This window comes from Orbicella faveolata, unplaced genomic scaffold, assembly GCF_042242905.1.
Source record: "Orbicella faveolata isolate gen_17 unplaced genomic scaffold, um_ofav_v1 contig_47, whole genome shotgun sequence".
Lineage (NCBI taxonomy): Eukaryota > Metazoa > Cnidaria > Anthozoa > Scleractinia > Merulinidae > Orbicella > Orbicella faveolata.
Window position 1 is genome coordinate 11,646,812 of NW_028301577.1, and position 23,202 is coordinate 11,670,013.

At 38.2% G+C, this 23,202-nt stretch overlaps 2 protein-coding genes across 2 annotated transcripts; one reads left to right on the plus strand and one right to left on the minus strand.

The window, feature by feature from the left end:
- The first annotated feature begins 957 nt into the window (after nt 1–957).
- LOC110058401 (uncharacterized) lies at nt 958–11,752 on the plus strand. The gene is made up of 2 exons (XM_020765052.2): nt 958–1,162; nt 9,051–11,752. Exons 1-2 carry the CDS (start codon nt 1,116–1,118, stop codon nt 10,237–10,239), a joined length of 1,236 nt encoding a protein of 411 aa, XP_020620711.2. The 5' UTR covers nt 958–1,115; the 3' UTR covers nt 10,240–11,752.
- LOC110058402 (uncharacterized) lies at nt 11,360–23,026 on the minus strand. The gene is made up of 7 exons (XM_089280596.1): nt 17,284–23,026; nt 16,444–16,562; nt 15,283–15,341; nt 14,403–14,555; nt 13,605–13,703; nt 12,579–12,681; nt 11,360–11,871 (listed from the first exon to the last, which is right to left on the minus strand). Exons 1-7 carry the CDS (start codon nt 21,725–21,727, stop codon nt 11,758–11,760), a joined length of 5,091 nt encoding a protein of 1,696 aa, XP_089136722.1. The 5' UTR covers nt 21,728–23,026; the 3' UTR covers nt 11,360–11,757.
- Nucleotides 23,027–23,202: the final 176 nt, after the last annotated feature.

Here is a 23,202-nt window from a genome sequence, read left to right on the forward strand (position 1 = left end):
GAATTTGTAAGACGAAATCTGATAGGAAATCGGGGAATTTCAGTTTTCAGTGGACAAGAACCTTGTACCAAAATAATTTCAAGTATATTACAGTCCTTTTTGCATTTTCTAAAAGCTAAAGATGAACAATTTCGCACGAGAAGGCGAGGAAATAAATTTCAAAGTGCAGAGAAATTGTGCAAACACAGGCAAAATTTCATCATCAGTTTCATTTCACCAGTACTTTCAGGAGTTTCATATGAAATTCAAAATTTATTTTCGGCATCTGGTATTGTAAGAAATGAATTCTTTTGAGAAGATATTTAAAGCAGTCGCACAGAAGTTTGTACTGATACAATGTAAATAATCTACTGAGTACAAAGCTTTAGTTAGAATATTGCACTGCAATATTAATATTGAGTAGTTCCTCTTTAAGTTTTTTTTCGCCATACTTTGTGTGCTCCTCCCCCCTCCCCCCCTCCCCTTTTTACTCCAAAAAAAAAAAAAAAAAAAAGAAGTATCCATTAGCTCTTACGCCGATACTTTCGGTCCAGGCCATCCCTCCTTTTCTAAGCACGCGTCTTCGTTCATTCTGCAATGTGGAAAAACAAACATATTTGCACACTCACCGAAAGCTTAGTACACTAACCCGGCAGTTTCAAAATTCAGTCGACCATCGGGAAATAACCGAAAGACCAGGACGACATGTAACTACGGCTAAATAAACTTCAGTCAAAGTTACTTTCTTCGCTCAACTAACAAGAGACGGGCAAATTAGATTAGAAAATCATATATTTAAATATATATTTTCCGTACTTCCTGTTTAAATCAATTAGGTTTAAAGGAAACCTCAAGTACGAGCTCAAAATTCAAATTATTAGTAAAACATAAAGGCAGGTGAACGTCAAAGAACAGCATAAAATCTAACACCATTCTGTTTAGTGATTGACAAGTTAGTTTACGTGTGTTTAGGGCTCTAATGCATTCGAGCAAACATTACTTTTTATTAGTGGAGGCGGAAAGATTTCTAAATTACATTTCCTTGTGATATTATTATTTTTAAGCATTGTCAGATTGCCATTGACTTTCTGGCAGGCAGTTAAACGACGATAAAACTGAATCTATTGTAGCTTGGAATGTTTCGAAAAATGATGAACGGAATGGTTACAACTGAACCCAAAAGGTAAGAGATGATCTTTGCCATTTTAATCAGTTTTTAAAAAGAGCGATATATTTCAGAAGTAAGGATCAAAACAACGCTTTAAAATATAGATCTAGGCCGTGTTCATCTGCCAAGATTAACCGGAAAATCCGTCGAACACAACCATGCTTAACGCTGAAAAAAAAAATGTTCCAATTAAAGCAAAATACAATGGAAACTGAACAAACTCGATAAAAAAGTTTTTCCATAGCATGTAAGACCTTGTATAGTCTCTTTACATAGAAACAATTTTATAATTATCCTTCGGATTACAAATGGTATAAGTTAGAAAATACGACATTTCCTAGCGACCGGTTTTACTTAAGTCAACAAAGAGACAAATGGCACATTCGCCGAAAAATTTCTTTATTTTCGATAATGACGACCCGGAAATGTGAGACTGAGAATAAAAAGAAACAATGGTAGACCAGGCTATTTCATCAGGGGACACAGGTCGCATTTTTTCAGATATATGTTAGCGAACACTGGGGAATGGAACCAGCCAAAATTCTTGAATCAAGCTAATTCTTTCAAATGGAGTTTCACATTACACCTACACTACTTTCCGAGTTTCATTCTTGATCTTTAACCTCAGTTGAAACCAGACGTAATGCTTTGTTTTGCTATTTTTATTATTATTATTATTATTATTATTATTATTATTATTATTATTATTATTTATTCATTTATTTTTTTGCATTTAAAGCTTTCGAGTGAAGAATACATTTTATCAAAGAAGAAATTTTTGCTGGGTGCAATTTTCGACTAAAGCTTTACTTTAATCCTAAGAGTTTAATTTTTGACACTAGTTGAAATGTGTTATCATTTTTCTGACACATCTCTGGAAACTAAACCCCCCAAAACTTTAAATGTCGGTTCGGGAAGACAAATCTGAAAATCATAGAATTGAATTAATTCAGTTCAAATATCACTTGTAAGAGTTAACCCACTACAATAATTAAAATTAAATCGAGCAAATAACTTACGCCATCTTCTGGCGTACAGTGAAGAACTACGTCGGTGATTATGGATGGAACCCGAATGTTTCACGCCAAAGTTCCGCCTTAGATTGGGTACGTACTTAACTTTAACATTATTTTTTGTTTTTGAGCACAAAACCAAAAATTTCCAGATGCAGTCCCAACAATTTCCTGCTAAAAAAAATTACAGTACAATCCCAAATTCTCGAACCATCTAGAACTGAACATAGGCACGCAAGGCGTGCAAGAGTTATTTTTTTGTGTGAAGTGTCGGAGATAGGAGCATTCATGGAGCTGTTTACAGTAACGATTTGGTTAATTTGACAAGTATTTTTGGTTGTGATGTACAGCAAGAAACAAACTGGGAATTTATAATGGCTATTTCATCAGAGGACACAGGTCGCATTTTTTCACGTATCTATTAGCGAACACTGGGGAATGGAACCAACCAAAATTCTTGAATCAAGCTAATTCTTTCAAATGGAGTTTCGCATTACAACTATACTACTTTCTGAGCTTCGTTCTTGATCTTTAACCTCAGTTGAAACCAGACGTAATGCTTTGTTTTGCTATTTTTATTATTATTATTATTATTATTATTATTATTATTATTATTATTATTTTGCAGTTAAAGCTTTCAAGTGAAGAATACATTTTATCAAAGAAGAAATTTTTGCTGGGTGCAATTTTCGACGAAAGCTTTACTTTAATTCTAAGAGTTTAATTTTTGAGTTATTTTTTTGTAAAATAAATAGCTCTTAGTCGGCGCGTCGGGTATGTTATGGACTGGTCAATGGGTGAGTGAGTGAGTGAGTGAGTGAGTGAATGAGTGAGTGAGTGAGTGAGAGATGTATGTATGTCACACCAATCAGATTCGATCTTCTATAAACAGCCAATCAAATTTCTTGTTGTAAAGGTAAATGGTATGTGAGAAGATTTGATCCCGATAGAGTTCATAACGGCCATATTTATTCTTCTATAAAAGAGGAGGAAGTATTCATATATTGTGTTTACTTCGACATTTTCTGTGGGTTAGGCTGAGGATTTTAGTTAGATGAACGAGATGAGCCTTGAGGTTTGAAACAGTTCGTGAGTTAGTAGTATGCAAATGCAACGAGATATTTTTATTTTTAGTGACAAAGGTAACTTGATACTTTTGTTTTTGACAGGGAGTAAATTCAATTAGAGGTCACGAATCGTCGCGTCTAGTTCTTAGGACATGTTTTAGAGGGGACGAGACTTCAGATTTGAAACAGTTCTAACGTTTGCAATAGTAAGTGCGGGTAACGATTGTTTTGTTCTTGTTGCATGCAAATATAACGAGATATTTTTGTTTTTTAATTACAAAGTGTAATTTGACACTCTTGCTTTTCACAAGGGAGTAAATTCAATTAGAGCGGACGAATCGTCACCACTCTTCCCACGAGATGTTTGCTATCTTTAGTAACAAATGGTAACTTAACACTTTTGTTTTTTATATGGGAGTGAATTCAATTAGAGCTGACAAGTTATCAGCTATTGTTTCCAGGATGTTAAACAAAAAAGAAGCTTTCGTTTCTGGACGGTTTTTACGTCTCTGCAGTAGCAGTTTAACAGTTTTATTTGATGACATTCATTTCAGTCCGATATTTTTAAAGGTAAAAGTATGAAAACTGTTCAAATGTTCTTTGAAGACTGCGTGGCACCAAGTTAAAGTGCAATTTAATTAAATTAGACTTTCAACGTGTCAGAGGTTTTTTTCTCTTTCTTTTTATTTTCGGTGAAGTTGTGTTTGTGTTGTGTTGTGTAAAAAGGTAAACTTACGACTCGTATAAAATGCGAAAAAGTCTCTAAATTAACTTGAGTATTTTTGAGCAAAAATTCCTCTTGGGGGTTGGAAGGGTTATATGATCGGTGAGTGAGGGAGTTATGCATGTGCGCGTGCCACACCAATCACAGTGCGGGTTGTATGAAAGAACGAATCAAATTGCCTGTTAGAAAATAAGATGGTATCTACATTAATCTGGAGACGTGTCAGATTACTGTAGTTTGTTCAGTCAAACATTTTATGGCTTACTATTTTAGCTATCTTACCATGACCGATGTAACATCGCATGTACATCATAAATTCCCAGAAAATAGAAAATAGAAAACTGAAAATAGAAAGAAAGGAAAAAACCTTTCTGACACGTTGAAAGTCTGATTTAATTAAATGCACTTTAACTTGACGCCACGCAGTCTTCAAAGAACATTTGAACAGTTTTCATACTTTTTACCTTTAAAAATATCGGACTAAAATGAATGTCATCAAATAAAACTATTAAACTGCTACTGCAGAAACGTAAAAACACTCTAGAAATGAAAGCTTCTTCAAGTTTTATTTAACATCCTGGGAACAATAGCCGATAACTTGTAAGCTCTAATTGAATTTACTCCCATATGAAAAAACAGAAGTGTCGAGTTACCATTTGTAACTAAAAATAGCAAACATCTCGTGGGAACAAGTGGTGACGATTCGTCAGCTCTAATTGAATTTACTACCTTGTGAAAAACAAGAGTGTCAAATTACCCATTGTAACTAAAAAATAAAAATATCTCGTCATATTTGCATGCAATAAGAACAAAATAATCGTTACCTGCACTTACTATTGTAAACGTCGGAACTGCTTCAAATCTAAATAGTCTCGTCTCCTCTAAAACATGTCCTAAGAACTAGAACCGACGATTCGTGACCTCTAATTGAATTAACTCCTTGTGAAAAACAAAAGTATCAAGTTACCCTTTGTAATTAAAAATAAAATATCTCGTGCCATTTGCCTACTACTAACTCATGAACTGCTAACTGCTAACTTAAAAACTGTCCGAAGATGTTAACTTCTTTTTTGTTTAATATCCTGGAAATAGGAGGCGATAAGTTGTCAGCTCTAATTGAATTTACTCCCATGTAAAAAAAACAACTGTTAAGTTACCATTTGTAACTAACATTAGCAATATCTTGTTTGTTTGTCTAAACATTTCATGGGGACAAGTGGTGACGATTCGTCAGCTCTAATTGAATTTACTCCCTTGTGAAAAACGAAAGTGTCAAGTTACCATTTGTAACTAAAAATAGCAAACATCTCGTGGGAAAAAGTGGTGACGATTTGTCAGCTCTAATTGAATTTACTCCTTGTGAAAAACAAAAGTATCAAGTTACCCTTTGTAATTAAAAATAAAAATATCTTGTGCCATTTGCATATTACTAACTCACGAACTGCTTCAAAACTCAAGACTCATCTCGTTCATAACTAGCCACCATTACACTGAACATTATGCACTCTAAAACAACCCAATGTATGTATCTAACTTTCACACTCCGCTCCAAACCGGACTAAAAACCACAAACTGGCAACATACACGTCATTCTTTATTTTTCAATTACCAAAGTCCTTGTCAGTTAATACGATAAAACGTCCAAGACTTCATATACCTCACTAAAGTTATCATGAACGAAAACAATTTCCTTTTTCTCCTACTGCAATTCGTGCTGGCTATTAATGTGAAAAAGCGAAAACCCTGATAACATTGAAGAGAAAAGATTTAGTTTCATTTCAAACGTATCTTCTCATTCCAGTGGTAAACAAGAACCATTATAATTGTAAAATCGTCACAGAAAAATATCTTTTTGTTCTGCTGACCAAATTAATCGTAGTCTCTTCGCTTTTCACAGTGAAACTTGTCAATGAATGCTGACATTGACTACACGCCCGGAACACTTACCATACGAACTCTGCAGCAATATTTAGGTTTCAATACAACATGCAAACGATTTGAACCTGGTCGCAACCTCATCAAATTCCCAGTAGTGCATTCCGCTCCCCTAAAATACAATTGTTCTTATCATTCAAATCTTAAACCTAGTAGAAGAGCGGCTGACTCATTCAATTGAAAACTTTATCTAATGGGTAAAGCTCACCCTTCATTGTATGCTCGTAGTTATATGCCAAACACTATGTTTCTTTGACTGATTATCCAATTGCAAATGTTCATCAAACCCGCCCACAAAATCCTCGCCTCAGAAGATGTCGAAATAAGCCCAATACATGAATAATTCCTCCTCTTTTATAAAGGAATAAATATGGCCGTTCTGAACTGTATCGGGATCAAATCTCCTCACATACTATTTACCTTCACAGCAAGAAATTTGACTGGCTGTTTATTGAGTTATTTTTTTGTAAAAAAAATACCTCTTAGTCGGCGCGTTGGGTATGTTATGGATGGGTCAATGGATGAGTGAGTGAGTGAGTGAGAGATGTATGTATGTCACACCAATCAGATTGGATCTTCTATAAACAGCCAATCAAATTTCTTGTTGTAAAGGTAAATGGTATGTGAGAAGATTTGATCCCGATAGAGTTCAGAACGGCCATATTTATAAAAGAGGAGTAAGTATTCATATTTGGGTTTACTTCGACATTTTCTGTGGGTTAGGCTGAGGAGTTTAGTTAAATATTAATGAACGAGATGAGCCTTGAGGTTTGAAACAGTTCGTGAGTTAGTAGTATGCAAATGCAACGAGATATTTTTATTTTTAGTTACAAAGGTAACTTGATATTTTTGTTTTTGACAAGGAGTAAATTTAATTAGAGGTCACGAATCGTCGCGTCTAGTTCTTAGGACATGTTTTAGAGGGGACGAGACTTCAGATTTGAAACAGTTCTAGCGTTTACAATAGCAAGTGCGGGTAACGATTGTTTTGTTCTTGTTGCATGCAAATATAACGAGATATTTTTGTTTTTTAATTACAAAGTGTAATTTGACACTCTTGCTTTTCACAAGGGAGTAAATTCAATTAGAGCGGACGAATCGTCACCACTCTTTCCCACGAGATGTTTGCTATCTTTAGTAACAAATGGTAACTTAACACTTCTGTTTTTTATATGGGAGTGAATTCAATAAGAGCTGACAAGTTATCGCCCATTGTTTCCAGGATATTAAGCAAAAAAGAAGCTTTCATTTCTGGACGGTTTTTACGTTTCTGCAGTAGCAGTTTAATAGTTTTATTTGATGACATTCATTTCAGTCCGGTAAAAAGTATGGAAACTGTTCAAATGTTTTTTGAAGACTGCGCGGTACCAAGTTAAAGTACAATTTAATTAAATCAGACTTTCAACGCGTCAGAGGTTTTTTTCTCTTTCTTTTTATTTTCAGTGAAGTTGTGTAAAAAGATAAACTTACGACTCGTATAAAATGCGAAAAAGTCTCTAAATTAACTTGAGTATTTTTGAGCAAAAATTCCTCATGGGGGTTGGAAGGGTTATGTGATCGGTTAGTGAGGGAGTTACGCATTTGCGCGTGTCACACCGATCACAGTACGGGTTGTATCAAAGAACGAATTAAATTGCCTGATAGAAAAGACGGAGACCTGTCAAATTATTGTAGTTTGTTCAGTCAAACATTTTATGGCTTACTATTTAGCTATCTTACCGTGACCGATGTAACATCGCAGCCAAAAAACTTGTCAAATTAACCAAATCATTACTGTACCACGAATGCTCCTATCTCCGACACTTCACGCAAAAAATAACTCTTGGACGCCTTGGGTGCCTATGTTAGTAGATCCAATCTGATTGGGGTGACATACATACATCTCTCACTCACTCACTCACTCACCCATTGACCCATAACATACCCGACGCGCCGACTAAGAGGTATTTTTTTTTTTTTACCAAAAAATAAGTCAAGAATGGTTCTAAAGTTCGCAGTGTTCAAAATATGGAAGATACATTTTCTCCTAGCATTTCTGCCCAGTGAGCAAACAATTACTGCGAATAATCCAGGTTTTCAAGCACGGTTCAAAAAATCGAAATTCCACGACTGTAGAGATTGTTTGTTTGTCTATTTTCTCATAACGAATGGTTTTCAATGCAACAACGCTATGGGTAGTGTCAAAAGGCTTTCTCATGCAGTGTTCAGGTGTTGAGATTCTAAGAGTAAATGGTGTCGACAACGGACCAAATATCACGCATGTCATTGTATAAGATAATAGCTAGGGGCGTGCTTGGCGAAGCGTTGCATCTGCGAGAAAACGTTTCTAAAATTCCTCAAGCCTTCTACTGAATTTTTAGTCTGAAGACTTACAGCAAGTTTAATTAACAGCTTTAACTTGATTTTTCTGATGACGGATATTTAAAAAAAAAACAGCTTTTCGTACCGGATTTGTTGTTTTGATCAATGTAATACAAAATACATTTGCATTCAATTTTTATACGCACTTAAAGAGTTTAGAGCGTAACCGGAGTTCTTTCATTTTACAATGTGAAAAAAGCAACGCGATATTCAGAAATGCCACTAATTAAAGGATTGGTGAAGAATTTCCACTGATCCATACATAGCAGAAGCCTTGAAATGGAGTGAAATATAATATACTTCATCAAAAGTTTGGAATTTTGATGTTCAAAATGATCCCCCTAGTCCCAAGTTTTTAATAACTTGATGCTGTTTGTAGAAAATGTCAACGCATGCAATAGTCAACTGTTTTCGAATGTAATCCTATATAGAATGTATAATTAATTGTATGCAAAACAAAACAGGTTAAATATAATTGTGATGTCCAAAAGTCGAGTAGTCTTCGAACTGAACGATTTGGAAAGAAATGCCAAATTTTCTTCGCCCAGATTCCAGTCCTTGGAATGAAATATAGGATCAGATGGGAAAATAACAATTTTGACGTTACGGGCACTTTAAGGGAAATGTTGGCACTATTCTGATTTTAGGATTTCTGCAGAGCAGAAATAACGCCCTAGCTGTTACTCTCTCTGCTTCATTCTCAGTTTGAATCTGAATCAGATAAATTTCTATTCACTTCCTGTTTTCTTGGAACCAAAGAAAAAACGCAATTTAATAACTAAATCATATTAAACTTTTTTCAGCTATCAAGTAATACTTCACATAATCCTTGCTTCGGTGTTTGCTCCATTCTCACTGGCTTTGACTCACTCCGACGTCCGCGCTTCGTCTTTGATTGCCATTCAAGAGAACTATGCGTTGTTTGGGCACGTGATAGCCAGTCACATGACCAAAGGAATTACAGTATGCTCGCAGCTTTGTATATCCAATGCAGACTGTCTCTCGTTCAACTTTAGACAAAACTCAGATGTCGACGTTGATGGTTTATGTCAGCTTAATAACCAGAGGTGCCAAAACAACCGAGAAGTAAAACCTACTCAAGCCCAAGGATATATTTACGGAGAGTTCATTGACGTTAAAATTAAACAATATATATTTACGACACTGGAGGCAAAAGGTATAGATGGACCAACGGTATCACAGCTCGTTGGCTACAAAGGCACCAATCTGGAAGGAAAGGTAGACATCTCCAAGGGAAAGCAACTCTGGAAGGTCCCTTTCACCGGGACCTATACTATAGAGGCCTTTGGTGCCTCCGGAGGTAATGGAACGTGCCAAGGTTGTGTGGGATGGAAACTTGGAGGACTGGGTGCGAGGATAAAAGGAACTTTCTACTTCACTAAGGAAACAACGCTGGTCATTGTCGTTGGCCAGCGGGGTCTCCCGGTCCTTACCTTCGAGCAACGGCCTGGCGGAGGGGGTGGAGGCACGTTTGTTACTTTTTACGACAGTACGAAGATTGTCATTGCCGGAGGAGGAGGAGGAGGGGGACTGGCAAAGTCCGGGTATGAGGACGGCGACCCGGGGCAAGCTACTGAAAATGGTACACGCCACGGTGGGTTCAATGGAATTGGAGGAATGCGATATAACCCACTGAATAAGACGTTTGATTCTGCAGATATCAAAGCGAGTTCGGGGGCAGGATATAAAGGGGATGGTGACAGTCTTAATGTCGGCGGGACCCCAGCGAGAAGTTTGCTTTCCGGTGCTACAGGAGGCTCCCATGCTGCAGCAAATGGAGGATTTGGAGGGGGAGGCTTTGGTATGACTCATGGGGGTGGGGGTGGGGGATATTCGGGTGGTGGTGTCATCGGTACTAAGACGTCAGGAGCCGCAGGGGGAGGGGGCTCGTTTAATTCTGGTTCCTTTCAGGTCAACGAATCCGGGGTCAATGAAGGGGATGGAAAGGTAATAATCACATTAATTAATTAATTAATTGATTACTTGATTAATTAAAATAAATTATTGCAATAATAAAATTATTATTTAATTCTCCATAGACAAACCCAAAGCAAACCTATTTCCAAAAAACGTTTTCACGTCTTTAGGAACATACGGCGGTCAAATTAGCTGTTGTTGGCAAACTAGTATGAGCATTTGAATCGAAGGGATTTGTTAAACCTGATCTTATCGCGAGATAACTACAATTTAAATCTGGGTATTGATTTGTCTTTTCAGTTGAAGAACTTGGTTGATAATAAATGATGACTGCATTTCGTAACTGACTGTCCAAGCAATAATTTTTTGTCGTTAGTGAGTATATGTTTTTTGTTTCCATTGGACTTTAGGCACGTACCTAACTAAAGCCACTGTAACACAGTTGTCGTTCAGTCTTAATTTCGTTTCACTTTGATGCATTGTTAGCTTGTTCTTTTTGTTATCAAAACAAATGATGCCGCAAAAATCTGAACATAAGACTGGCTGATATTTGTTTTTAAAAGGTCTACTTTTTGGGTATACTTTACGAGAATAGGGTGGGAGAGGGGGAGGTGAAGGAAAGGGACGAGCAAGGGATAATTATTCTGGGTGAAGTTCGCAAGGGGGTCTTTTTTCAAAACTGTTTACACCAAAAATAAAAATACCAACTCAAACGGCTACATATAACTAAAAGTCAGTCGCAAATTGAGTTTGAGATTAAGCAAATTGGGCGACTGGCTGACTGACTGGCTGGCTGGCTGGCCGACTGACTGACTGACTGACTGACTGACTGACTGACTGACTGACTGACTGACTGACTGACTGACTGACTGACTGACTGACTGACTGGCTGGCTGACTGGCTGACTGACGGGTGGACGGGTGGACGGGCGAACTGACGGACGGACTGATGGATTGAGGGACGGACTGACAGACGGACTGATTGAGTGATTAAATAGATGAGTGAATGAACTTTCTTATAATTTGGAGGGTGGAGTAGAGGTCACAAATATAAACACGTTCAATCTTAGGATTTCCTGATCATTCTTTTCTTTGAAACGATCTCAGATGAAGAATCTACACAAACCACTTACCAGAAGAAAGTAAAGCAAATACTTAGAGCGCACACCAATAACTGAATTTAAGGACTTTATTTAATGTGCATAAACACATAAATGTAATTCTTGAAAAAAAAAGAACCTTTCATGAAATATGCAGATTGATGATAAGTAAAAAAGCAAAGAACTTAAGAAGAGCGTCAAGAAAAAGTTTCCCCGCATGTCAGATCTGAATTTCAACACGTACTTTGCATAGAACGCTTGGCTAGTTAAGAAATACTCATGAAAAGTTGAATCTGTAGTTAATAAGTATAAATTGTAAATCGTTATATCAGTTGTAAACAGACATACAAACATACAAGAATTTCTTCAAGAAGAAGAAAGGTAGTCACTGTTTGTAAAAAGGGAAGAGCGATCTTTTAATAGTTGAAGTAAGAAGACTTGCAAATAAATAAACAATTTAACAGTTCAGTTACTCATTCTGTTCGCAGCTCTCCTGTCCGATATCTTCGTCCTTCTTCTCGGACTTGCGCCAGTGACAATAAATGATCGTTTCTTTCTTGATTCAGCTGCGTTTCAAGTTCTGACACCTAAAACAAGACAAAAAATGCTAAAAGAAGTTCAGTCACGGTATTTTGAGTTATTTTGGCCACATACAAAATTACCTTTAAATCAAGGGTACCTGAAAATATTAATTTACTAAGATAAAAAAAAAAAAAAAGACACCAAAGATATAAAAGACCATAAAGGAACTAGAATGGTTAAGGATGGAGAAGATTGACACGGATTACAAAAGACAAACTTGAAAAAATGTAGTCTAAATTTTTCGAGATGCGCAAACTGTGATGTAGCTCCTTTAAGTATCAATCGCTTGATTATGGTTTCTGTAATATAAAGCGACCAAACGTACAGTAACCTTCCCTGGGCCTCCAGGGAAAACTTCGGGGCCAGAGAGTCATATTGGTAGACCATATTCGTATTCTCGGTTTTGGACTGGAACTAGCTTGTAATGGAGGCTCATGTGGAGAAATATCATTAAAAAGGAATAAATGTCCTTTGCATTTGAAAAGACTCCCCGCAACAGCCACAGAAGGAAGCTAGTTGCAGTCCAATAACGGGAATACGAATGTGGTTTATTGACAGGGGTGATCTCCAGAAATTCCAAAAGGAATAACCTCCAACAGGTACCCAAATGTACATGTAGTTTCGTTAGGGTGATAATCCCTGCATCTTGAACGCAGAGTTTTGGGAGAAGTATGTATCGAAGAAAATTGCTCCGAAACAAACGTGCACATACCTTGAAATAAAGCTCCCGCAATTTCTGAATAGTCTTATTGTCCATTTTTTCCATGCAGTTGGCCCTTGAAGTTTCACAGCACTTATCATGTAAATTTGTTTCCCTGCAAAAAGGCGGCGAAATTATGTCAAAAAGATGCAAAACTCTTGTTTTCAAACTTGACAAATTTCTTAAGCTGAATTTGCTGGATATTTTATATCTGAACCATTTAAGAAAACCCGTTTAAGATAGCTGCATTTGTTAACTGCTTATTTAAGTTTGTTGAATACTTGACTTTTCGGTATGCGCTCTGCCGCTGTTTGTTAATTAGAGCAGTTTTCAATTAACTTCGAAAAACCAAAACCAAAGTAATCATGGCCAATCACCAAGAACACAGACAATCCAGTGAACCAATCAAAGCTCAAGCAAATTCCATACAGCCGGCAAAAGGGTGGGAAAATTGTGCGCGAGCGAGTCGCGTTGATTTTGGTTTCATTTCTGATTGGATGAGAAAGTGGCGCGAGATATTAAAAGCAATCAAGAAGTGTAGTAGTAATGTAAAACAGAAGCAGATGTGAATTGCTTTCGACAGTCCTACAGTGAAAACCGCTCTTACGCAAATTTTGCTGCTGATAATTTCAAAAATTCTGTGAAAGAAGTGAATAGTACTGCGTGTACTGTGATCGATTATGCGTCATTTTATCGTAGTACTCTTCCTACGGCTGTTCTCGGTCTTTAAGCATCAATGTGTTCGTATGCACTACTGAAATTTTGTAGGGGAGGGGGTCCTCTGCGTAAACCAAAAAACAACTTCTTTGCAGTAGGATGATATATTGCGTTCCAGAGTGACCTACAGGAATATCTCGGTTTTACACCCCCACCTCCCAACCACCCCCACCCCCCTCCACCTAACAAAGTACAACAGCTCTTTTATTTAAGCTCATCACACTTAGTAGAGATGGTCGAGGGGAAAAGGAGAACAACGAATGTTTTTGTTTATTCTAATCTATTTTAGTATTAACAAACATTTTGATTAAGTTATCATACCATCTTCCAATTGCATCGTCAAGTGACTTTTTCAAGGTTGTAATCTCATTCTTGTTTCTTTCTCGCCAAACCGTGATTTCTTTCTGCAGCTGATCATTTCTGTCAGCAAAAGAATTGGAAACATGTACATTGTAATTATAGCCAGTCTTCTTATCGAAAAAAAATAGCAGAGTAAGGCGGTGAACATCACGGAAAATTTATATCAATTCAGTTTATGGTTACGCATGTGCGTAAAACACATATTAGGTAACTTTCTCGTTGATAACACCACCCTACTGGGCTTTCTTCGTAGAGTAGGTAACAGCTTAAAGGATATTACGATTTTAAGCAAAGTACGCTCAAACGCCAACATTGAGAGGCGCAATTCGTGTAATGCTTTTTGACACGTTTCGCCATCCGTCTACACCAAAGCGGTTTTTCCAGTCACCTTAAACGGAGCGGCTTTCAAAACTACACTTTAGAGATCGAGTGGACACTTAAGCTTAATTTCGAAAATGCCTCTTTCCTGTTGCAGTGTGGACGGCGAAATGATGTGTTTTGAAAACGCTGACGAAATCACTGATGATTTGACAAAGATAGCGTGGACAAAAATAATCGTCCACCTCAGCCTTTGGCTTCAGCAAATAATTGGTCTGCTCGACGCTAACAAATCGTGGTATTTTGCTCAACCTCGTCCAATAATTGTTATTATTGTAATTTCCCGTTGGAAGACGTTATTTTGCTCCTGTGAAAGGTTACTCGTTAGCTTTTCTCGTGAGTTATTAATCCCTAATAACGTGGGAATTATAAAATTCATACCTACGAGCTATCGATTGATGCAAGGTAATCTCGTTCTTAAGTGAATTTTCCAAATCCTTGATCTTAAATTGAGCGTCTCTAAGGCTCATGTCTTGTGTCGTATTCGCCACCTTGAGATCATAAAACTCTTTGTTCTTTTCCTCAAGTTGATTCCTGCAAAAGTTTCAGAAAGCAACTGTAAAAGATCGCGCTCCGGAAAATTGGAATTCGGGAGCCAGACTCACAAAACTAACCTAAGGTAAAACTCCAATTCTCATATTTCGTGCGCTTCTCCTCTTTTCCCCTTTCTATAGCTTTAACCAAGTGATAGTGTCCCCAAAGCGTGCTTCAGTAATGGTTTGTGGGTAGGGGGTATGGCTATCGACGAAATAATTTTTTCTTATTAACTGGGACTGTTCCTTGTATGAAAGCGTCTCGAATCACTAAAACGTCTTAACTCTTTCATCCTTAATTGTATCATTCTGGTCCCTGGGTTTTAGCGTACAGAAAAATGCGTGTAGTACACAGCTTGTGTAGTAAATCTGCGATGTTCTGTCTTGAGTAAAATTGCAATCACTCACAATTCTGAAACATTCACAGTTTGTATACTTTACATACCAGGATAAGGTTAACAGAAATTCCATAATTAAGCATGCAATCGAGGCTTTCCCTCAGTCTTAATTACAAAACGCCAACTTTCACATTCAGAATCACTGGTCAAATTGAGATTGTGTCATTCCTTGAAATACCAACTAGCAGGCCACGGGTTATTAAATTGGCAAGGTACAGGCGCAAAGGCTGGGCAGCGCCATGTCTATCATCTTTTTTTTCTTTTCAATAGGTCGGGTTGTATTTTGCTATTAACTATTGTCTAATGGTTGACAAGTCAATACTCTCTTACTTGATTAATTTCAGCTCAGTTTCTTTAACAGTAGCTTGTACATCAAGTGTTTTCTTCATCTGGGAAGAGATACACGTTTAACGATACAAAATAAGCAAAGGTATGTTGCTTGAACTGGAAAAAAAAACGTACTTTGGCTTCACTGGTAAAAAGGCATTTGGACTGTACAACTGAAAAACCCTACGTTATTTATAACTAACAGAAGTCATAGCGGTTCGGTGGTGTAGCAGTTCTCGTAAGCTTGTAATTCTATTTGTCGTCGTTGCGCAGCTGTTATTGTTTTGGGGCTAGGGGCATTGTTTCTGCTGTTTGCTCTCTCAAAGGGTTTCGAGCCATTAATGTGAGACCTCACGAGAGCTGCAACATGACCCTAGGGGTTGTCAGTATTTAGGTGTGCAGAGCTGTTTCTAGATCTTAGGCAGTATACATATATGGCTAACAACTGAGGCAGGCCTTCCACCTAACGATATACGGATCTAAGATCAGAAGATTAAGATTAATATGAACTGGATATATAATATGTGATACGCGTGGATCCAGGGAAGGGGCAGGTTAAAGAAACACTCTCCTTTTCGTTAAAAAACACAAGGCTTAAAAGCGGAAAAAATTATGTACATGCTCTTTTTTGAGCAAAACAATTCGAAAAACCCCTTCCTCAGTCTACTTATCTCCTGTTCCCTTTTAAGCAAGAAAAATGTCCCCTCCCTTTCGCCAAGAAAAGGCTCTTGTTCTCTTCGCACCCTCCTCCCCTCCCCCTCCCCCCCCCCCCCCCCTCCCCGTACATGTAAAAACACGACGGGTAATACAGAAGCGTCCGAAAAGTAGGTCTAAAAAAATGTTTCAATTCTGCAAATACATCGTGGAGTATTCCCCATAAAGAACGAATTCCTGAATCCTGAATTCAAATTATATTATAAAATAGCGTTACTAAAATGGTTCACCCTTGCTGGCTGAATCAGGGAAAATGGACTTTCATTGACTGGTATGCAATTAAGGTCGCAAATATGTGCGTGGATTAAATGGATCTTAGACCCCTTACAACAACAACAACACAAGGTAAGGTAAGGTAAAGTAAGGTAACTTTATTTATAGTAACCAAGAGAGTATGATGTCACGATTAATGAGGTGGATTGACTATCTAACTAGAGTGGCCTACTTTACCTCGGCATTCATCGATTCGAGATCTCGAACAGTTTTTCCCAGGGAGTTCTTTTCTTTCAGATTTTCTTTCAGCTGTCCTTTTAGTGATTTCAGCGAATCTTTCGTCTTGCATAGTGATTCTAACAATGAAAAATTATAATCGAAATGACACTATTTGCATTCTTGGTACATTCCTGAATCTTAATGTATATGGGCATATAAGCAGAAGGTGTTCCTCAGAATAGTGGTTTCCACCCTTCTGATGTTATTACGTGAACCTCTTCCCGGCGTTCTGTCAGTTGAGGAGCAAAGGGAAGGAATTGTGAGAGAAAAAAATAAGTGTCTGAGGAGTGCGGCGCTGAAAAACCAAAGACTTTCACTTCTGTCCTCAAATTCCTTCCTTATTTTTCTCGCACCGTTTTGCGCGCTGTTTCCCAACTAACAGAACGCCTGGAACAGGGTAACTTAATTACAGCCCGATTATTTATACGCAAAAGAGCAAACGTATGCCTGATTGGGGGCTTTGCAGGTGAACCACCACGAGGCGGAGGCTGAGCTGCATCATCCTGGTCTAAACCGAGCTTCAACCGGTAGAAGTACTTGTTACATCGAAGGTCACAAGACACGAAGACTACGTTTAGACGTGATGTATCAAGTGTAGTTATTATTGGTTTGAAGGCGGTTAGAACAAAACGTTTTTGAAATTATTTCAGTTAATTCCGAGAGAGGAAAGTGCTCCAGTCACACGCTCGAGACCTCGAGCCATTCAAAACAATAGAAACCGCGACCAATGCGTTTCTTTAGTTTATGCTGAAGTTACTTGCTTGTTTTCATTTAAGCTAATTTCAAGCATTTGCTTACCTTCTGTGGTCTTCAGCTTTACTGGAAACAGATCCATGTCCTTCAGAGAAGCGTTCAATATTTCTTTATCCTTACACAACGAATCAATTTGGGCAGTCATCGCTCTTTGTCTCTCCAAAAGAGCCACGACACATTTCTTGTCAGCTCTTAATTCTCCTTCGCATTTGGAAAGGCGTTTCCTAAGAGATTCGTTTTCTTCCTTCATTTGACGCATGAAACTCTCAGAATTGGAAATCACGTTCTCCTTTTCCAACAGAACATCCTCCATATTTTGCTTCACTTGTAAAGTTGAGTTCTTCAACTCTTCAAACCTTTCCACGAGATTATTTTTCTCTTTTACCTCGCGGTTCAAGTTAGTTTCCAGACCCTTTATGTCGCATTTTAAACGGCTGTTCTCCCTTTGTGCAGTTTCAAGTGATCTCCGAGCTTCACACAAACTCGTTTCTTTAGCCAAGGAAGATACCTTCAAGTTTTCAAGCTCGTGTGCCAAAATCTCTTTAGACACTTCAGCGGATTTCAAGGCTGAGTAGACTTCTGAAATTTCTGCAAATCGTTGTTTCGTTTCTTTATCCAAAGATGCGAGCTTTGCAAGCAGGTTTTCTTTTTCTCTCTTTAAACTCTTGATATGACATTCCAAATTTGTCTTCGTGTTTTCTTTGGATTGTCTCAACTTGCCCAGCTCGGTCAACAAACTTTCCTTTTCTTTGTTAAGAATCAAAAGCAATCCTTCGTTTTTTTCTAACTCACTGTGTAAATGATCCAGTTCATCGTGCATGCGATCTTGCTCTTTCATTGCAGATGCTTTGAAGTTCTGGTACTCTGAGCAAAGTTTTTCGTTCTCCGCTTTTTCGTCCTTGACATTTGAAACAAGAGCCCTAACGTTTGATTCGTTCTCCTTTAACCTTGCTAACAGCTCTTGAACTGCTCCCTTGAGTTCGTTCTCTCTCTCTGTTGCTTCTTCGATTTCTGCTTTCTGCGTATCTACCTTACTCTCAAGTGTTGTGATCTGTTTTTCCAAGTCGTCTTTTTTCAGCACCATTTCTTCAAGAAGAACTGAACGTTGGTAAAACTCGTCTTGTTTGTTGTCCCTGTCTTGTCTCAACTCACTCATCTCCACTTCTTTCTCATTTAACTTAATTTGCAAAGTGACCACATTTTCTTCAAGTTTTTCTTGCTTCTGTGCCGCTTCGAAGTGGTTCTTTCTTAGCATCTTAATCTTCTGTAACATAACGTTAATTTTCTCATCTTTCGCGTCGCAAAATCGCTTCTGTGTCTCTAACTCTTGAAGCAGATCTTGTTTCACTTCCTCCACACAAAGCTTCTTGTTCTCTGCCAACTTCAACAAAGACTCAACTTGGTAGAAATTGTCTTGGAGTTTTGAAAGATTACTCGATGTTTCTTCTAGCTGCCTTTCCAAGCTCTCTTTGCGTTCTACTTCCAATTTGAGCAACGAATAACCTTCTTCTAATTTCTTCACCTTGACTCGTTCATTATCCAACTCATCTAAAATCTTCTGTTTTTCCTCGTCTTTAATCTTCTGTTGCTTGTCAAAGTCTGACACAGCATTCACCATATTACCTTCCATCAGCTTAAACTCTTCGACTCGCCGCTCCAAAGCTTTTGTCAACTGGGATATTCTTTCCTCTAGAGATGTTCTCTCGTCTTCCAGCTTCTTCAGATCATGTCTTAGTTTTGCTTCGCTGTCACCAGACTCCTGAATAAGGGTTGCCAAATTGACTCGTAAGTCTTCCGCGTCTTTGTCTGAATTCTCTAACGCGTTCTTCAAGACATTAATTTTATCGTCTTTTTTCTGTAAAGCCAGACGATACTTCACAGCGTTTTCCTGAATTATGGCCTTTAATTTTTCTGCTACATTTTCCCGTTCCTTGAATCCTACTTCGGCCGACTGAATGACATCTTTAATTTCTGTTACATAATTTTCTTCCTCTTCCTTTAAGCGAGATTGGAGATCTCCGACTTCTTTCTCGGCATTCTGCAACAACTCTTCTTTCTCTCCTAACTTATCTTCCAGTTGAGCTATTTTCTCTTTCGTAAGGGTGATATCGGAATCTTGTTGGCATGCCACCTCAGTCGCTCGGTCTACCTTGACTTTATATTCTTCCAATTCTTTCTGCATTTCCTCTCTTTTCCAAAGCATGTTTTCATTTGCCGCTGTGATTTCTACAATCCTTGCTTCCTTTGCCGTTAGACTGTCATTAAATTTCCTTCCTAGGAGGGAAATCTCGTCTTCTTTCAGGATTAAACTTCTTTCCAATGATTCCCTCACTGATTGGAATTCCATTTTTGTTTCTTCCAACGACTTTTCAAGCTGTCGAATTTCTTCCTCCTTCCAGACAACTCGTTCATCGAAGGATCTTTTTACATCTCTGAGAAGATCGTCTTTAGCTTTTAACGCCTCGTTCCAACACTCTTCTCGTTTTTCCATCTCATTTTTATGGTCGTTATTACTTTTCTCCAAATTCTGTCGCATTTCTTCGAGTTCTTGTTCCTTCAAGGTAACAGCATTTGTTAACGACCGCTCTAATACCTCCTTTTCATTATTCCCTCGAATATATTTCTCGTTCAGAACCTCCAACTCCTCAGAAAGCTGATCCAGCTCTGCCTCTAACTTATGTTCTTGTTGTTTTGCATTTTCTAGTAAGCTACTTAGGCTAGCCACGTCTTTCTCTCGCTCATCCAGGTTAGCCTTCAGTTCGTCATTTTCTCGCCGAGTTTCTTTATATTTGCTTCTCAGATTTTCTAGAGTCGCTGTGTTATTTTCCTCTTTCATTGCTCTATGCTCGATTTCTAAAGCAAATTTATTTTCGGAGATGTTCAACTTTTCTTTCAGCAAATTTTGTTCTTGATCCCTCTCACGAACAACAAATTCCAGGTTCTTTTGTCCTTGGAACAAGTCTGTGTTTTCCTTACGTAATTGCCCAATCACGTCCTCCAAATTTTGTCGAACGGATTCCAACGATTGAACCTTGTACTCAAACTCACAACAAGTCCTGCTTTTACTTTCCAGCTCATCTCCGAGACGTTTTACTTCATTTTCAAGGGAGTTCCTCTCTTCCTCGATTAGTTTCATCGCAGACTTCCAGTTATCGAGATCTTGAGCCAAGGAGTCACATTTGTGCTTCAAAACTTGCTTTTCCTGAGATTCGCTCTCAAACGTTTTATGAATGTCATTCAGTTTGGTTTCCTTTGCGTGAACATCTCTTAACAAATCCTCGACGTCCTTCTCTAAAACTCCTTTCTCTTCCTTCAGGTCACTCATCTTTGTTAACATGGACGGTATTTTCGTCTTGAGGTTTTCATTGTACCCTTTCTCTGACAGTTCAGTAACTAACTGTGATTCAATGCATTTCAGTTTGGTAGACAATTCATCCATTTGCCGATCCTTGTCTCTTAATGTCATCTCATGGCGTTTCTGCTGCTCCTTACTTAGCATTTCTAATGACATCAGCTGATTATCTTTATTTTCTAATAACTTCTGTTGACGTTCTTGTAGTTCTGCCATTTCACGTCTTCTCGTTTCGGAAGCTGTACGCAAAGCTGCGATCAGTTTACTTTTCTCCTCTTCAGTTACACTTATCAAATTCTGTAAATTTTCAATGGTCTTCTGCAATTGCTCAATTTCTGTTTCTTTTCCAGCCAACTCCCACTTCAAGCGTTTAATATCTTTCTCTTTTCGTTTGTTTTCGTCATTCTTTAACGTCAGCACATTATCTGACGATTCTTTCAACATTTTCATCTGTCTTTCCTTTTCTTCTACCACACTATCCAAAGTGAACTTTGTGTTTTCAGAGTCTTGGTCTTTTTCAGCTATGACTTCCGATAAAAGCGCTTTCAATCTCCTCACTTCCTGTTCAAGAACCTGGATTTCCTCTTTACTCGACATTTTAAGCTCTTCAATCTCCATTTCCTTTTGTCTTAACCTCTTTTGGTACGAAGTTAAGACTTCCCTGCCCTGGGAATTCGATTTCTTCGCCTCTTCAAGCCAGATCCTCAACCTCAACAATTCTGCGTCTTTCGCGCGGAGTTTACTTTCTGTCGACTTTTCCGCCGAGGCGAGAATCTCTTCTTTGGTTCCCATAAGTTCATCTAAAGTTTGCCTAAGCTGCGAAATCTCGCTATTCTGAAGACTTAGCGCACTTTCGTAAGACACTGTCAGTTCTTCGACCTCATTATTTCGAGATTCAACGGCTTCTTTAAGAGCGGCTTCGAGATTTGCCACTTCACTCACTTTACTTTTGTACTCTTCCTGCCAGTAATTTCGAATCTCTCTCAGCTCTTTCTCTTTCTCTTCAAAAGCATCTCTTGAAGTCTTCAAGGAATTTCCATCAGCTCGTTCTTTGGAGTTTTCGGGCGTGCTTCGCGGAAAACAGCCGAGTTGTTTGTCGGCCTCGTATCGTTGTTTTGCCCTTGGACTCAAAGCCATTTTTGCTCGTCAGTCCAAGCAGTTATTTCGAGTCATAAAACATCCTGTGAAAGTCATCTGTCTTGAACTTGTGGACTTCATGTTCTCGACGTGCAGAATTAACTCGCGACCTTTGTGACGTCACCTTGCTTGCACTCGCGCGCGCTTCATTAGTTTCGCCTTTCGGGAAAATGCTATGTGTACGCAAACTTAAATTTGAAAACTTCCGAGCTATGAGCTTGCTTATGGATTTACTTTTAGTTAGATGTTCAACTTTCAAGATGACGTAAGTCGCGAAAATGTCACTTCAATGTTTCTCATTGGGTGACTCTTGTTCCCAGATCTCTTGCGGACAAAGAGACTTGGGAGCGAATTTTTGATTGGGTGTTTTAAGTATTAAGCACGCGCATGGGTAAACAACAAGAAGACATATCTCAAGCCCCCTTGTCTCAAGCATTATCTTGTCGAACACTTAAGTTTCATCACATAATTATAACGAATATAAAGCTTTTTTATTTCGACTTTTCTTCCAGCTTAAGTTTAGGATGTCAATTAGCTACTAGCCCTGTTTGATTTCATTTTAGTGGTACCTTTCGGGAGAAAATTTGCCTGACGTAAGTTGGCTTAAAAGATCAGTTAACGGACATGAAGATAAAAACAACAAAATGCTCACAAGCTCATCTGACAAAGGGGTAAGTGGTTGCTTGTTAGTTAATGGAAATGTTTCTGTGTCATTTTTTTTTCCCGCGCGGTTGGATTTTTCACGTATAAAAGAGGCCACATTTTCTTCGTAAAATACGAATTGCGTGCTCCTTCTCAGAAAACCATAAACGGATCTCGATAAAAATCGGCGATCCCTAGATCCCATTATTCGAAGCAATTGGCTATGTTCGGATACCTGCACAACCACAGCTGCAACAACAACAATATATAACAAAACTCTCGGGAGGAACTTTAACACTTCATCATTCGTTCTACATGTACATAGATGTAAATTTGTAGCTTACACTGTTTGCGGGGCGGGTTCCACTTACAAGTCACACAGAGCAAAAAAAGAAATACATAACTGAGCTTCATGAGCGGATCTAGAATGAATGGTGACTGATTTCCGAAACAACAAGTACCTTCGAATTCCAAGAAAGGAACAGGACCATGTTCCTTTAGGAAATGTTCTGGATTTAGTTTCTTAGTCATTCTGAAAAATCTGACCGACTTCTGTACAACGGTGGAAACTGGTATGGATCCGCGCCTGAGCTTACATTTGATAAATCAAATCATTATGTATTCAACATTTACAACAACATACAAAAATTAATTAATAAATTCAAATCATGCAATAAAAAAATGAACCATTAGACTTACAGCTGTTCCGGATCAATCAATCCTTGCCACAGCTGTAAAAATATTTAACCATGCCAAAACTGTGTACCAGCTGTCCACCGCACCGCAGTAAAATATGCTGGTAAAGATGGAGAACGCGTAGAACGCAGCTAACA